Here is a 17,172-nt window from a genome sequence, read left to right on the forward strand (position 1 = left end):
AGTCTGGCTTTTAAAGAAGTCACTGGAAAAAAACCTAACAATTAAAATGTAACTTTTATTAACCCTTTCCAATCCACTGTCTGATGTGTAAAGACATTCTGATTGAAGCCTGTACAGCTGTAATGTCGGAAGATGTCCAACGGGGTTTTCTTACTGTATATTACTGGCCGCTCGGTTGTCGGGGGCCTCTCCAGCATGTCACATACCGCAGTACTGGCTCTAGCCAGCAGATGGCGCTATTGTATAATGGCAGAAAGAGAAAGCCCCCTAGGAAACCCTGAATCCAAAATTGGATTGCAAAGGGTTAATGAGATAAACAAAATAAATAAATATCTCACGGGACCCACAAAAACAGACAAAGACATACACGAACGAAAAGGGTCTGGTATAATGTAGACACTAGACTAATTAAGAACCCAAGGGCCCTATTTAGGGTCACAGTGCAAGATATATATAGTACACTAGGTGCAAGTCATCAAACTACCAGTCTGTGCGATTGCTGATATAGATTTATTTTTATATTTTGCCCTAGTATAAGAGAAGAATAGTGCACTGTATGTGGGGAATCCGAAGGTCTAGCTAGAAATGGTAGACAAAGCTGGAAACAATAGGTTCAGGGAAAGTTAACAGGTATGGAGGATAATTGCCAGACTGGTAGTAAATAGTGGATGCTAATAGTATCCAAAAATATACTGCCAGTATAATACAAGAGTCACTGTACCATGGATGGTATTGTGACAGGTACAAAGATTCAGGCAGATGAAGTCACTCCTTTCCTCTTGTTTCAACTGAAGTCACATACAGCAAGATTATAAGGTTGCTATATTGATATAAGTATCCCTGTAAGGCCGCCTGCAGACGGCCGGGTCGGATCCGGCTGCAAGAATTCTCGCAGCAGGACCCGACCCGAGTGCCTGCAGAGAGCAGAGCAGAACTCAGCTGCTCCCGCAGCTCCGGCTCTTTCATGTGCCGGCTGCCGGCGCATGCGCAGAGCTGAGACGGCAGCCGGGCAGAGCCCCGCACAGAAATAGAGCGTGCCGCAGTTTGTTTTCTGCACGTCCGTCTGCATAAGATTGGTATTGTAATGCAATCCTATGCAGGCGTGTATGGGCAGAAATTCTGCGGGGAATCCTGCTGCGGAATTTCCGCCCGTCTGCAGGCGGCCTAAGGAGTATAGCAATGTATCAATATTTATCTATGATAGGGCTGTAATGTGTATGGATGGCATAAAGCACTGTCAAGTTTGGCTCCCAATAGTCACGCAATATGGTAACCAGGAGGCAATAAATAAGTAGCATACTACACCATTAGATGTAACTCTAATAGTGCACAATGCAATACTTAGAAGACAGTAAAAAGGCTATCTGGCTAATGCTGATAGTAATCAGCCAGGTGTATATCCATCAAACAAAAATAATGTTGGACTGTCACTAAATGGTTGATGCTGATAATAGTCATCAGCCAATTGTCAAACTAACAGGTATTTAGCTGTCAACGCGTTTCTGCAGCGTCAAAAAAAGATCACTGCTTCATCATCAGGACCGTTGTGACTAATACATACTTTATGCCTGGTAAACGGATAGTGTGTTACAGAACTCAGTATTAGCACATACCCATAGGGCACGTAGGCCCGATATAGACTGACAGACATGGTCAGTAGTGGCTCAGTGTCTGTTAAATAGCATGAGTACCGCCCCTAGTTACCTAGATGTTAATGAATAGAGATGAGCGAACCTACTCGGCCACGCCCCTTTTTCGCCCGAGCACCGCGATTTTCGAGTACTTCCGTACTCGGGCGAAAAGATTCGGGGGGGGCGCCGTGGGTGAGTGGGGGGGTTGCAGCGGGGAGTGGGGGGGGGGGGGGGAGAGACGGGGCTCCCCCCTGTTCCCCGCCGCTCCGCCACGCCTACCCCCGCCCCCCTCGAATCTTTTCACCTGAGTACGGAAGTACTCGAAAATCGCGGTGCTCGATCGAGTAAGTACTCGAAACGAGTATATTCGCTCATCTCTATTCACAAGCATTGTTGATGGTAACAGTCAGAATAGTAAAATAAATTCATGGGCTACAAAGGAGCTGGGATCCTGAAATAGTATAATATAACAAACTACAGTACGGGAGTGTTATCAGGGTAGAGGCTAATAGATCAAGGAGATTGCGGAAAAAGTTGTCAGAAAGGGCGGAGGAGGGGGGGGTAGATAAAGGGAACAAAAGCATTCATTGAGTCCCTTAGGGGCATTAGATTCGAGATGATATGTCCATGCTGAATCTTTTTGTTGGAGTTTGCGGTCAACGCTACCTCTCTGTCCTGTCGGCCTTATGATTTCAATTCCTCTAAAGACAAGCAATTCCGGATTACTATCATGTGCCTCTAGCGTAGGGGTTGCGAGAATTGTTGGTTCATTCCGGCTCATATTACCCACATGGGCTAATACCCGTCTTAATTATTGAATAGTTTTGCCTACATAATCCCTGGGGCAGGGGCAAGTGGCAAGGTACACTACATTGGATGACCTACAATTGATGTAGTCCCCAATTGTGTAGGTCTTTCAGGTAGTAGAACTTTTGAAGATGCCAGTTTTCTGAATATATTGCCAGGCCTTGCACCCATGACAGGGGAAGGAACCCTTTAAGGGCCTCGTGCCCAACCATATCCGCGATTCACGTGGTTGCGTATAGTGGCTATGCACCAGACGATCTCGTAAGCTTCTACCTTTTCTATATGTGATGGAGGGTTTCTCCTGCAGGCAATCTACCAGGTCAGGATTTTACCTGAGGATGCCCCAATATTTAGAAAAAAAATGTTTTTAATTCTAGTTGATTGATAGTCATAGGTTCCAATGACCCTAATCAAGTGGTTTTGTTCAGCCCTAGGTTTATCTCTAAGAAGTTCTGTCCTCAGTTGATTTGAGGCATGTTCTCGTGCAGTGTTGATAACTTCTTCCGGGTAACCTCTATCTAGAAGTCTCTGCGTCATATCTTCCGCCTTTGATCTGAAATCCTATGCATTTGAGCAGTTACGTTTACCTCTCAAAAACTGCCCTTTTGGGATGCCATTTTTTAGGGACAATGGGTGGTGACTCCCATAGTGTAGTAAATTATAGGTTGCTGTAGGTTTCCTATAAAAGGTACTTGCAAGAAGGCCAGTGGATGTTCTGGAAATTTGTAAAACCAAAAAAATTAAATTAATGGACGTAGTCTGTATTTTTGGAGGTCAGGAACAGTCCCACATAGTTATTATTCAGGATGGTCACAAATTCCTGAAATTCCATCCTACTTCCTGACCACAGGATCAGTACATCATCTATGTACCTGATCCACATATCAATCTTAGCAGACCATTGATGATGTGCCTCCTTGAAGACATACTTTTCTTCCCACCAGCCCAGGTACAAATTAGCATACTGGGGAGCACAAGGGCTCCCCATTGCTGTACCCCATAGCTGGTGGAAGTACTTTCAGTCGAAGATGAAATAATTATGCTCTAGTACAAATCTCAGCAACTGGAGGACCAGATCGTTATGTAGCTGGAACTGGGTACCTCTCTGTTTAAGAAAGAATTCAACAGCCTCTAAGCCACCACCATGGGGGATGGAGGTGTAGAGGGCCTCCACATCAAGGCTCGCAAGGAAAGTGGTTTCTGGAATATAGACGTCATCCAGACGTCTGAGCATGTCCGTGGTGTCACATGCAAATGACAGAAGCGCTTCCACGAAGGGTTTGAGTATTGCCTCTATGTATTGACTGATTGCTTGAGTTATACTGTCAATACCAGAAACAATCGTGTGTCCTTTTATAGGGGACAGGCCCTTGTGGATCTTTGGAATTCCATAAAAAGTTGCAACCTGTGGGTATTTTGGATAGAGGAACTCAAATTCCTTCTGCTCCGCTTGTGTAAGAATGCTGTGTAGTTCTTTTTGATATTGGTCGGTGAGTTCATTAGTTAATCTGCCATAGTTCAAGGTATGACCAAGCAAAGTAAAACACATCTCCCTATATGTTGTATCATTCATAATCACCAGATTGCCCCCCCTTATCGGATGGTTTTATCACAATGTTTTTATCATTTTCAATTTGTAGTGCTTTTTTCTCAGCCTGAGTAAGGTTTTGATAGGGATAATAGTTCTTCATTAACCAACATCTCAAAAAGATCATTAATTGGTGGTATACTAGTGTTTTTGGCTCTAAAACTAGTGAAGGGGCCTTCACCTGGAGGTCTAGTGGCCTCCTGGGATAATTCTTCCAAATCATCAAATGCCTGGATGTCCACCACATCAATTCCTAGCTCTGCACTTTTACAATTTTGTATCGCAAAAAATTTTTTCCACTTTAATTTTCTAAGGAACAGTGCTAGATCTTTTTTCCAAATAAAAGGGTCAAAATGATGTGTGGGGACAAAAGACAGACTTTTTATAAGGTCATTCATTTCATCGTGAGAAAGAGACCTCTATGAAATATTGATAATCTGAGAATCCTTATTTTGTTTAGGAAGGCTCTGGCTAGTGGTCCCTCCACTAGTGGGTGTACTTTGTGTTATGGCAGTTGATGTAAATCTCTCTATTGTTGTTGCGTGGGGATCCTGCGTTCTCTCATCATGTAGGAGGATATCGGTGGTGCTAAAAAACGATCCCCTTGTGGATTGTAGTTTCTACCTCGGTTTCTGAGTCTTCCCCTTGTGTTTCCTCTACCTCTCGGTCTCGGATAGTGAGATCTCGGGGGAATGAGACACTAGTTAGAGTTCATCCTCTCAGAGGAGCTTAGCTCTGATTCTGTCAAGGTAGTCGGGTCATAGGCTTTATTCTCAGAGAAATCTCTCATGTCACACATAAATGAATGGGGTTTTCTATCCTGAAGATAGTTCGTATATATTTCTCAATTGTGAGTTTGAGAGTTCGTTCTTTTTTTCCTCAAAATCCACTTCATCCGAAAACTTTTTAGTTTCTTTTATGGTATCGTCTAAAAGTTTGCTATTATTTTCGTATGTTTTTTTTCTCCTACTGTAGTAACAGACGCATGAGTCTAAAGGAGCTCTCTGAAGCCTCCTGTTCCCACATCTGCATGAATGGTGGAGTGCGTAATCTGGGTGGTGGTAGGGTTGTTATTCTCAGACCCCTTGGTATGATTTTATTTTCAAAGTATTTAGTTAATCCTTGTATCTCCCACCATGAACGAGTGAATTCTTTATACATTGCCGTGAGATGTTTAAAGGCATGGTTGATGAACACGGTTTGGTTGCTGATCACCAGATTGTCATTTGAGAAGACCGTATTGGCCTCCAGAAGCCAGGTGTTTTCCTGAATATATGACCTACCCCGATAATAAGTACTACCTGGATTTTCATAGGGGGCTTGAAATGTAAGCCCTACCCCGAAAATAAGCCCTAGCTACACTACATGGGGGGAAAAAAAGCCTGCTCTGGCAGGTTTCCGTGCAGTCCTCAATGTCGACAGAGCATCTCTTGCTGGTGACTGAGCTTAAATACCCAGTATCCGGCAAGCGATTGGTCCATGAATGCCGCCTCAGCCAATCAGAGCTGGCGCTCGATGAACCAATCACAGCCATTCATTGAATTACATCATTAAATGGTTCATCGAGCACTGGCTCTGCTTGGCTGAGGTGAAGCTCGTGAACCAATTCAAGCCCCATCACCAGCGAGAGATGCTCAGTCGGCGTTGAGTACACGGAAGCATGCTGGAGAGCTGGAGGCAAGCTGGAGGAACCTGGACAGCACCTGCTAGGTGAGTATAAGACACCCCCTGAAAATAAGACCCTGTGCCTCTTTTGGGGCAAAAACTAATAAAAGATAGGATAGGGTAGGAGTCAAACAACAGAAAAAGGGCACGAGTGAGAGAGGTCACACAGATCTAAGTTCTTATGTGACTTGGATTGAAGATTCCCTGCTCACAAGTCATCTGTTTGGCCACTTATTTCTATTTATCACTGGCAAAGTGTAAAGCAAACCACATTCACCACTAGTAAGATGCCAACCCCTAATGTTTCACTAATACCAACTACTAGCTTACCTTCTATTCTCTCACAGAGTTTGTGCATGCACTGCATGGGACATCCGTCACACAGAAGCATATGAGTCTTTGTATTCTGCTGCACAGCAGCTACACTAAACGCCTGCTTTAAGGTCAACATGATCTCATCCACCTGCAACAGGAGAATACAAATTCAAGAACGAACAATAGAACAATGCTGCTTAGAAGACACAAAAATCCAGACTCCATTTACATCTTGTTGGTTGAGATCTGTTCATAGTTCATTTAAGGCTAGTCTCACACATCACGGTTTGCAGGTCTTTACTGCAAGATTTTAAGTGCGTTTTCGTGTCTAGAGGTTACTTCAATAACTACAGTGAAATACAAAATGAACCACATACAAAAAGATTTGTCTGTAGCATTTTTTTTTCAAATGCAGAATGCTCTGGATGTGACGACATTTCTCCAGTACGCAAATTTATACCAATACCTCTGATTGATTGGTGAGGGCTGTGACCAATCAGAGGCAGCCCATTCAGCAGGCGGGGATTTTAAATCCCCGGCTGCTGAATACTACTCACAGCAGTTCAGGAGAACTGCCGGCCGCCTGCGGCTGAACTCCGTCTGCCGGGACAAGGTGAGTATATTTTTTTTTTACTTTTTACACATTTTTGGATGATTTTCAGGGAAGGGCTTATATTTAGGCCCTTCCCGAAAATTCATCCTGAGATCGCCCGCAGCCCATTTCTTTCAATGGAGTCGGCTGTATTGCCGGCTCCATTGAATTCAATGGGCTGGACAGCGCTCCACTGCTCGGGCCAGTTTCAAAGGAAACGCGGCTAGGAGCAGATTTTTCAGGCGATTTTTCGGCCCTGGTCACGCGATTTGCGGATGAGCATCCGTCATGCGATCCGCAAATCGCGGCAAAAAATGCCCGTGTGACCGAGGCCTGAAAAATAAAAAACTTGAACAGCAAAAAAAACAAACAAGCCCTTTGACAGGTATGTTGATGAAAAATTAAAAAAAAAAAAAAAAAAGTTATGATTTTTTGGAAAGTGGGGAGGAGAAACTGAAAATGTTAAAAATAAAAAATAGTCACATCCTCGATGGGTTAAGTAACAATTTAATTTAGCCCATTACATAATGAAGCCTTAATGGTTAATAAATAGGAGAATTAATGAAACGCTTGACTACATAGTCTGTAACCTGTTGCAAGCGCCTCCGACTCGATACTGTAACAAACATCTGTTGGTCTCCAGGATAGCAAGTCTAACACTGAGCACCTAGATTTGAGGTCTCAAAAAGAAGCCAAAGTCTTCCACAAGAGGGACCTCTCACACAAGACAAAGTTGTCCGCAGGACGCAGTGCAGATACGGATTTTGTCAATTAGTGTAGTTTTAGTTGCGTTTTTAACTGCGGAATGTGTTCTACAGAATGTTGTGCGGAATTTATTGCTTATTTTTCCTGCAGACTTTAATTGTAGAATTATATCTCCTGTATCTTAGAAATGCGCAACAATTCCGCAAAACGTCCTTTATTCTATAGGTGAAAGCTTTCCCGCTGCAGAATATAATGTTGCGGTTTTGAAGTAAAGATGTGCAGATTTTAACAGTGCAGAATTCAAGCCCCATAAGGATAAACACTGAAGCAGAAAATGTCCATGCAGAATAATTATGTCCCGTGTGAAAGGTCCCTAGGGGTTCAAAAATAAAGGGGGGGGGGGGGGTCTTTTATTTTATTCCTGTTTTAGGCAAGTGAGATTATCAGAAAAACTGCTATTTTGGTTTTTTTTTTCCTTTTCTTTTTAAACAATGTTTATTGTGCTGGATAAATAATGTAATATATTATACTATTGGTTGTTATGTATGTGGCAATACCAGTTATGTGCAGTTTTTTGTTCTTTTTAGGTTTTCAATATTTAAAACCTTGTATAAAAGGGGAAAAAAAAAGTTTTCAAAAATGTTTTTTCTATAAACACGTTTAGACGCCATGGTCAGCAATGACGTCAGCATCTGTGGGGTTAAATGGTGTAGGGCTAACTGCACATGGGCATGCGTGATATTGGGCTGAGAAACTCGGCCTGATATTGTGCTCGGCAACATGCTTTTTACCTACGGATGTGCGGCGATTTCCAGGCAAACACGGCTCGCTTCTGTGAAATTCCGATCCTCTCGCGCTACTTTCACAGGAGATAGCGGATCGGAAGGGTTTTTACATTGATTTCAAATAGAAACCTCGCATTGCACTCATATGCACATTGTACGGCATGCAAGAGCCATGCGATATATTTAAGGTCCCATTGAAATCAATGAGTGAAGCGTTCCAAGGAATGCAAAAATGCATGGCTGTGAGGGAAACCATCACTCATGTGTATGACTCCAATTAAAAGAATGAAGTACATATTCATGCAAGTTTTGAGAGTCTTGCAACGCGCAAAATTTGTGCGAGATTAGCACTCATGTCTAACGGATCTAAAGGAGTGATGAGATGAGCAAGCCCTCATCGTTTTACTCTTCCTGGGAAGAACCCGATATCGGACAATCAGAGAGCAAATTCCTGTCACCCCTTCGCAGTGACAGAAAGACGTACAGGAGGATAAGAGATCTTTGTTCCTACTGGCCTTCCCTCCTCCCTCTGTACACACACAAAGAGATGACAGCTGTAAATTCAGGATTCCGTATTTCACTCCAAATGGTGCAGCTCCAGTTCTGTAAGAGCTGCAGACATGATTTTTAGTTCTGACCTTGCCTGCTTGGATTTCCTGGAGTGTGGCATTGTAGTGTATATGACAAGGAATCACTTACAATTCTAGTGTATTACAACATCTTATACTTACTAGCGCTTCATTTGCGCACCGAAATACATAGCAGACGAAGTGACAACCTCCAGTGTGTAAAGGCTCCCTGCAGATGAAACCAAAGTGATCGACGTGCTGGATTCCCTAAAAACAAGTGACATAAAAAACAGTCTTCAGAACTTATAAAGGAAGAAGCAAGCAGAACTTGTTTTTTCTTCTTCACAATAATGAACAAAACACTTGAAAACTTGAGTATAGAAGTCAGAGATTGGAGAGATGGAATCATAGTAAAAGGCTGGTTTAGACACAACGATTAACACTCAAAAATCGTTTGAGCGATACGCATTGTGTTCTTTTTAAGAACAAGGTGATCGCTCAAACGTTGAGCGATCACCTTGCGCTCCGAGCGGAGGATGCAGAAGACAAGCAGGGCGGCCTGGCTTCTCTTCTGCATCCAGTTGTTCTCTGCTCGGAGCGCCTGACTGTTATACAGCCGAGCGGAGTATGCAGAACACAGCTAGTCCGCTGTGTTCTTCATACCCCGCCTGTCATCAGGGAGCGGCATGCAGCTGAAACAATAGTATCAGCTGTATCCTGCTGTGAATCCCTGACAAGGCTCATCGTTGTCTTTCAGCATGCTCAGTGCAGTTACACAGAACAATTATCGCTCAAAAGACGGCTTTGAGCAATTTTTGAGCGAAAATCGTTGTGTCTAAAGCGGCCTTAAGGAAAGCCTGAAAGGGAGCAGAGCCAGTAAAATAGCAGAGTCAGTCCAATTAAGCATGGACAAAGCACCCTTCAAACCATCTTACATTAGAGACAGGTACAAAGATTTTGGGTTGACTTCAGATGTGGGGGATTTTATTTGCAAATATGCCAAATTCCTCTCACATAAATAGTTTTTGTAGATTTAGGCCTCATGTCCACGGGGAAAATCAGATCCGCTGCAGATTCTACATGTAGAATCTGCAGCGGGTCCCTCCTGCCCCGCGGACATGAGCGCTGAAAATAGCAATTTAAAAGCATTTACCTTTCCGTAGCGGGCGGCGAAGATCAGCTGTTCCTCACGGCCGGATCTTCATTTTCGGCCGGCGGATGAATTCCTGACGCCGGCGGCACATCGCCGGCACGTCGTCGACGTGCCGCGCGCATGCGCCGGGCACATCCGCCGAGCCGAAGCAAGGGAGATGCAGCCGTGAGGAAGAGCAGAGCTTCGCGGCCCGCTGCGGGTGAGTAAATGCTTTAAATTCCTATTTTAGGTCTCCCGCGGATCCGGACGGCTTCCATAGGCTTCAATAGAAGCCCGCGGGAGCCGTCCCCGCGGGAGACCCGCATGAAAATGGAGCATGGTCCAGATTTTTTCATGCTCCATTTTTTTTTAAATCACTTTTATTGACGATCCGCGGGTATTTATGTACCCGCGGGTGGTCAATGCATCCCTATGGGGTGCGGATCCGCGCGCGGGAGATCCGCTGCGGATTTTAAATCACATTTTGCCCGTGGACATGAGCCCTTAGTGTAGATTCCACCACTTATCCCCCAGTCCTAACACTACTAATACACTGAGTGTGATTAGGTGGTGTAAAGATGGTGGCAGCCGTTTTAGCCACCTGAAAAATATTAAATATATATTATTTATTTTCTTACAAGTAAAATTTCCCATGCAATATATATAACCCCGAACCGATGGAAAGAAGAGATCACTGAAAAGCTCACCCACCGATAAAGTAGAGAAAGGAAAAGAAAAAAAAAACACTAGTAAGCGCTCACTGGATCCAATAGGCTGTATGTCAACCAGCGGAAGATTGCAGCAGCAAGCTAAGAAAATAGGACCAAGACCGGCTTCTAAAAATATCTTCTTAAGCCCGGATTCACACAGGCGAGTGCGATATCGGCCATGGATATTGCACGTTTTTCATGCGAATGTGAAGAGTTTTTCCATTCAAAAAACGCCTCGTATCACTTTTGTGAAATTGTGATCCTCAGGCGCTTGTTTCATTCGCATCTGAGGATTGCAAGTGTTAGCCATTGAAATCAATGGCAAACATCACACAGCATGCGAGTGCCATACAATATATTTAAGTATCCCATTTAAAACACTGGGCAAGGATAAAACATGCTGCAATTTTTTTTTTCTTGCTGAGAGAAAAAAAAAAAAAAAAGAAGGTGGGGGTGGTGAAATGCGTCTCGCAACGTGCAAGATTCTCACCCATTAGCCTTAGGAAGACTTTTTTTCCCCTCTTCTAGGCGATGTCTTGGAACTGGGGGTTGCATGGGGAATTTTACCTGTAAGAAAATCGTGCCCAGACAGAATTTTGTGCCCAAACCGGAGGGTTCCTTTAACTCACCTAGTGCCTGCCTGTGTCTCACCAAGGTCACTGCGCACATGAATGTTTAGTGAATAGAGATGAGCGAACCTACTCGTTTCGAGTAATTACTCGATCGAGCACAGCGATTTTCGAGTACTTCAGTACTCGGGTGAAAAGAGTCGGGGGGGCGGGGGGAGGCGTGGCGGAGCAGGGGGGGGGGTAGCAGCGGGGAACAGGGGGGAGCCCTCTCTCTCTCTCCCCCCCCCACTCCCCGCTGCAACCCCCCACGGCGCCCCCCGAATCTTTTCGCCCGAGTACGGAAGTACTCGAAAATCGCGGTGCTCGGGTGAAAAAGGGGCGTGGCCGAGTAGGCTCGCTCATCTCCATTAGTGAACAATTCCACGTTTTTTCGGAGACATTCCCAGCCATCCATAATCCCTTGTATATTATATCAGTACTGAAGGACTCACCTGAGAGCAAAAGGAGATTTCTTTAAAGCTCTTTTCTATAACAATTTTCTTTGTGTCAGGGCTGATTAGGTAAACCTCCGACTGACCAATCTGGAAAAAAATAACAAAAAGTTCACGCCAACATCATAATTCTGGAATCCTTAAAATCCATGCAATCTGTTTAGGATATCAATTTTTTTGCACTGATAAAAAAGTGGCCCATAATGATTTTGAGAAAAACAGTAACCATCAGACAAAACAAACCTTTCCTGCACTACCATTGTAATCAGTATGGATGGCATGTCATTGCTTTGGCAAATAAGGGAGATGGAACAGTACCTCTGCAGCGCCACCTATTGGAAGGCAGCATTCCTGCAAGTCAATGCTAAACTCTTTATACAAGCCTTGTAACAATGACTGGGAATTGAAAGCCAAGCCAGATTCCATTCACAGATAACTGTTTCAGGGTGTTTGTCGCTCATGATTGCTTTGGCCAGTGACTGGCTGCATGGTCACATGACTACATCTCACATGTCTTCGAGCATCCAAAATAAAGAAGATAGACTGGGGACTATGGCATGGAATGGCACAGAATTTAAGTAGTAAACAGACCACTTTTCCATACTATTTAGACGTTTGAGGTATAATGGGAATTAGTCGTAGAAGAAGTTGATGCTAATAGTCAATCAGCCAACAGAGGGTACACTAAAATTCTGCAATTCACAAGAGCCATTTACATCAATTCAGGAACCAATCAGGCCAAGCAAGACCGTTCATAAACCTCAAGAGCAAAAAAAAAAAAAGTTAGGGGTTAACAGCACTTTCTAGAACATCTGACGACCTGGTTTTTAACCAGGTCTCTGACTTTTTGGCCAAATCTAAACCTCTAATCTCACAATGTGAGATTTTTAATAGTCACGAGAAATTGCTCTAGTCAAACACTTCCTACCGTGAACAGCATAGTCTGATTTTCCGCCATGTCAGTCGGCTGCACACAGTTTCGTACTTCACCAGAACTTTTTGTGTCCAAGGAATTGTCATTTTCCTCAAAAGATCCAGGAAGGCTGTGGCGACCATCTTCCCATTCTCTCTTAAACGAGTTACTCCTTAAGCCAGGCTGGGAATAAGATTTACGCATAGGTTTATTTTTATCGTCCTCAGTAAAAGTCGAATGGAAAACAGAACGCAGTTTGTCTCCAAATGCAATTCGACTGCTGGTGTCCAACTGTGGGAGCGGATCATCAAGGTCTTTCTCTTTGCTAGAGCTGACATGGTTGAACTTTTCAATACATTCATCTATCAGGGCAGGTGGTGCCTTCTTGTGAGCCACAATGACTCGGCCGCAGAACAAGACCTCAAACTTTTTGGAGAAGGCATCATCCCCATCACATAAGTGAGAATGTATTTCCTCTTGCCGTGCTAGCTTCCCAGCTTGTCTGATGGAGCCAATTATTTCAGGCACCTACAAGAGAGAAAAAAAGTGTGTTACAATTTTCCTTTTTCAATTCATAAAAGCTGTAATGGTGTACAAAAAAAGAAAAACACCACCAAAGCCAACTAAAGTCAAATTGTTGTACAAGGAGAAACCTCTGTAATTTTCTAATGCAAACTCAAAAATTTCCCAAAATTTTCAATATCTCTACATGTTGCCAGTGGACACTTTCTAGCTAAATGTTCTCTTTATTGTACTGCAAAGACTGCAAGGAAACCTGCTATAAAGGGTATACAACTTTATTAGGAGAGTTTAGGAATGGAGAAGGTCAATAGAAAAGGAAGGTGAAAGCATACAGAGACTAATATGATTGATGGTTTTAAAAAAATTTCAGTCGAGCAAGAAATGGGAGTAATGAGAAAAAGCAAACATAATGTGAGGGAGTAAAGCCAAGATGTAGTAGGGCAGAACACTGGATGATTCACTGCATAGCGAGGAGAGATCTACTACTCTGTATTACAGCATTAGACTACTAACTATAATATCCACAGGGACATACCTTTTGGACGCCTATAGCTATCACTCACACCCAGTCCTTGTATAGGAGGGGGTCCAAAAACCCCAATGCTACTTACGATACTTGTAGAAGGGGGAAGCCCAGTTGCAGATTTTGAACCAGTGCCCAAGAGATACAGGTTATGTTAGGTCTAACAAGTTATTGCATTTTCATTCGCCTCTAAACATGGCTCCAATGAGCGGGCCTAAGCAAGCATATACTCAAGTTTAACAGCACTAAGGCCTTATTCATGCAGGGGATTTTACTGTGCAATCCACATCTAATCCCCTGAAAACCAAAATACTAGAAGTCTCCTGTAGGCTGTAAGGGAAATCCGTGCAGCAGTCTATATTGTGCAGAAAGGAAAAATAGTGACTGTCACTTCTTGAGGGGAATATGACCCATTAAAAAGGGGTTGTAGCAAGATCACGTTATCCCCTATTCACAGTATAGGGGATAAATCTGATTGGCGGGGGTCTCACCCCTGAGACCCCAACAGATCTAGAGAACAGGGGTCCTCTGTCTCACTTCCTCCTCACTGCAGGCTTACTGCACCCCCTCAGTGAGGAGGAGACTGAATAAAGCAGTGGTCAAGCAAGCACATCAACGCTCCATTCACTTTCAATGAGATTGCCAAGATAGCTGAACAGCAAGTCCTCCAATATTTCCATCAGTCTCATTAAAAAGAATGATGCGCCGACCACGCATGTGCGCCTGGCACTCCGTTCATTCTGATGTCACTGCGGGAAGAGAAGTGACAGGCAGAGGAGGACACAGGACCTCAGTTCTCAAGATTGTTGGGGGTCTTAGCAACAAGACACCCAATCATCAGCAACTTATCCCCTATCCTATGAATAGGGGATAACTTGCGATCTTGCTACAACCCCTTTAATTCCACTGCAAATTGTGGCTGAAATTAACAATTTAGCCACAAATTTCTAAACTCAAATTTTGAGAATGAATTTGGACAGAAAAATCTAATCCATGTGAATATGGTTTGTTGTCTGAAACTGAAAATCCATTACATACAGCAGGAGCATGGATTTCTGCAAGCCCCACAGAAATTTTTGCAACAGATCTGCCACATGTGAACATCCTAGAGGGGTAAAAGCTATGAACAGTTTTAGGAGATTAAGGGTGGGTTCCCACTGGGCGGATTCCCGGCGGAAATCTCGCGAGATTTCCGCCATAGAGGAGAGCACGGCCGCAGTGGAAAGAAAAAAGAATGGACATGCTGCGGTCGGCAAAGCCGCGTCGCCGCCGCTTCGGCCGGATTAACTGCAGCGGATTGGCCGTCCCGTGTGGACGAGATTTCTGAGAAGTCTCGTCCACATGGCTGGCTAATCCCGAGATTAGCGGCCGTATGCAGATTTGCCACGCAGAAATTCCGTCTGGAATTTCCGCAGCAAATCCGCCCTGTGTGAACCCCCCTTAAGGGATCCTTCACACTGACGATCGTGATATCGCCGCAAGAAAAATAGTGGTAAAAATCAGAACGCAATTTTGCTCATGAGATGTCTGGGTGTCAGCAATGCTTTTTCTTGCAAAACCACAACTGCCGCTTGCGTTTTTCTCGCACTAGACAACAGGAGTTTCTAATGTTAAAAACGCATCGCACGAAAATCACAAGTTAGGCCGCCTGCAGACGGGCGGGTCGGATCCAGCGGTGAGGATTCTCGCTGCGGGACCCGACCCAAGCGCCTGCAGGGACCAGCGCGTACTTACCCGCGGCTCCGGCTGTTTGATGTGCCGGCGCATGCGCAGACCGGAGCCGGTGGCGGGTGAGTGACGTTTCTGTGCGGGGCTCTGAGAGCCCCGCACAGTAATAGAACATGCCGCGGTTTGTTTGCCACGCGACATTTCATGCGGCAAACCGCGGCCGTCTGCATAGGATTGCGTTTGTTAACGCAATCCTATGCAGGCTTCCAGCGGTGGCGCCCTTAATCTATGCTCTGTGATGCAATAAAAAGGAGGCTTCATAAGAAAACTAAAAAAAAAATATTTTTCTTCTTTTAAATGCAAATGGGAATGAAACCATTAAAAATAGTTCGTGTCATAATTCTGCTTTTCATTCACTCTCGCAGCGCACAATTTTATCATAAAGCACTTAAGGAAAAAAAATTTAAAAAAATTTCCTTGTACAGAATGGCCGCCTGTGTAATGTGCAGCAGTGGAGCCCTGGAGAGATCACACACAGGTCAAGTGATAAAGCAGCTTTGAGCAGATGATTACAAATTCATGTAATGTTTCTTGACCTAGATTCACAGCGCAATGCTACGGTTTTGTTGGGAATGTTAAATTAGAGATTAGAAGAGTGACCATTTCCCAATTTTCACGTCTTAACGACACAAAGCTCTCTTGGCATACGTGGGTCCGGCTCAGGTCGCTTTTTAAGGGCTCTTTTAGACGGGCTGATAAATTGTTCAGATTCCCACATCCTGTAGAAATCTTAACAATTATCGTTCTGTGTAAAGGCATGCCCCGATTGAACAACCAACGAGAATGTGTTTGCTTCGTGTTCATAGCTTAGGTTTTGCATGCATGAAACCGAATGACGGATCATCCAGTGTAAACAGGCAGTCATTCTTTTGTGAAGGACTGCCTGTTTATTGTGAATGGAGGTGGGTGGGCCGGAACGATCCCCAGCCCGCTCCGTCTCCATTCACTGAAGCGATGATCGCTGGGACGACCTGTTGGGTATATGGAAGATAAATAATTACAGTAGTCCCTCAACATACATTAATTGGTTTCATATGCTGGAAATATCTTATGTTGAAAACAACTGGTAATTGATTCCGAAGCCCCCAAAATAACAAAAATCGAGTCACTCTAGAAAAAAAAAACCCAAAAAAACCAAACAAACAAGGAGTGCCGACGATCACCACATAAATAAGCAGCGGTTGCACACATGTTCTGCTGCTCCATTCATTTTAATGACAACACTGAGGGTTGACAAGAAGGAGTCACTGAAATGAATGGAGTAGTCGTGAGCATGTGTGATCTCTGCGCTATTCATGTGGGAACTACTGGGATCAACCAGCAGTCAGACCCCACTGATTATAAAGTTATACTATATACTTTGGATACAGGATACGTTAAAATTTTGGCACAACCCATCAAAAAACATTAACCTTAATTCACAGATAGGTGAGAAATTTATCCTATGGTTTGGATCAACAGGGTTCATAAGAACAACACACCCCAACTGTCCCTACTGAATAAAGAGACTGCGCGCATGTGGAAATAGCAATGTAATGGACCATCTCTCTCAGGCTGGATTAACACGAACGTATATCGGCTGGGTTTTCACGCCGAGCCGATATAAGTCGTCCTCACCTGCGGGGGGGGGGATGGAAGAGCCAGGAGCAGGAACTGAGCTCCCGCCCCCTCTTCGCCCCTCTGCACTTTTTGCAATGGGAGAGGTGGGGCGGGGCTAATTCTCGGAAGTTAGCCCCGCCCCCATCCCATCATCTCCTTTCATTGCAAATAGTGCAGAGGGGCGGATAGGAGGCACGGAGGGGGGGCGGGAGCTCAGTTCCTGCTCCTGGCTCTTCCATCCTCCCTGCCCTGCAGATGAGGACGACGTATATCGGCTCGGCGTGAAAACCGAGCCGATATACGTTTGTGTGAATCCAGCCTCAAGTCC

General features: G+C 44.3%; 1 protein-coding gene across 4 annotated transcripts in view; it reads right to left on the bottom strand.

Moving 5' to 3' along the window:
* The window catches only part of TBC1D1 (TBC1 domain family member 1), a 176,696-nt gene that overhangs the window by 86,560 nt on the left and 72,964 nt on the right, over positions 1-17,172 (bottom strand). For all 4 annotated transcript variants that reach the window (XM_066573195.1, XM_066573198.1, XM_066573196.1 and 1 more), the window contains 4 exons: positions 12,488-13,000; positions 11,560-11,649; positions 8,820-8,924; positions 6,022-6,154 (listed from right to left, as the gene is read on the bottom strand). In XM_066573195.1, coding sequence (XP_066429292.1) covers positions 6,022-6,154; positions 8,820-8,924; positions 11,560-11,649; positions 12,488-13,000 — 841 coding nt within the window. The remainder of the gene's footprint in view (positions 1-6,021; positions 6,155-8,819; positions 8,925-11,559; positions 11,650-12,487; positions 13,001-17,172) is intronic.

Source organism: Eleutherodactylus coqui, chromosome 7 (assembly GCF_035609145.1).
Source record: "Eleutherodactylus coqui strain aEleCoq1 chromosome 7, aEleCoq1.hap1, whole genome shotgun sequence".
NCBI lineage: Eukaryota > Metazoa > Chordata > Amphibia > Anura > Eleutherodactylidae > Eleutherodactylus > Eleutherodactylus coqui.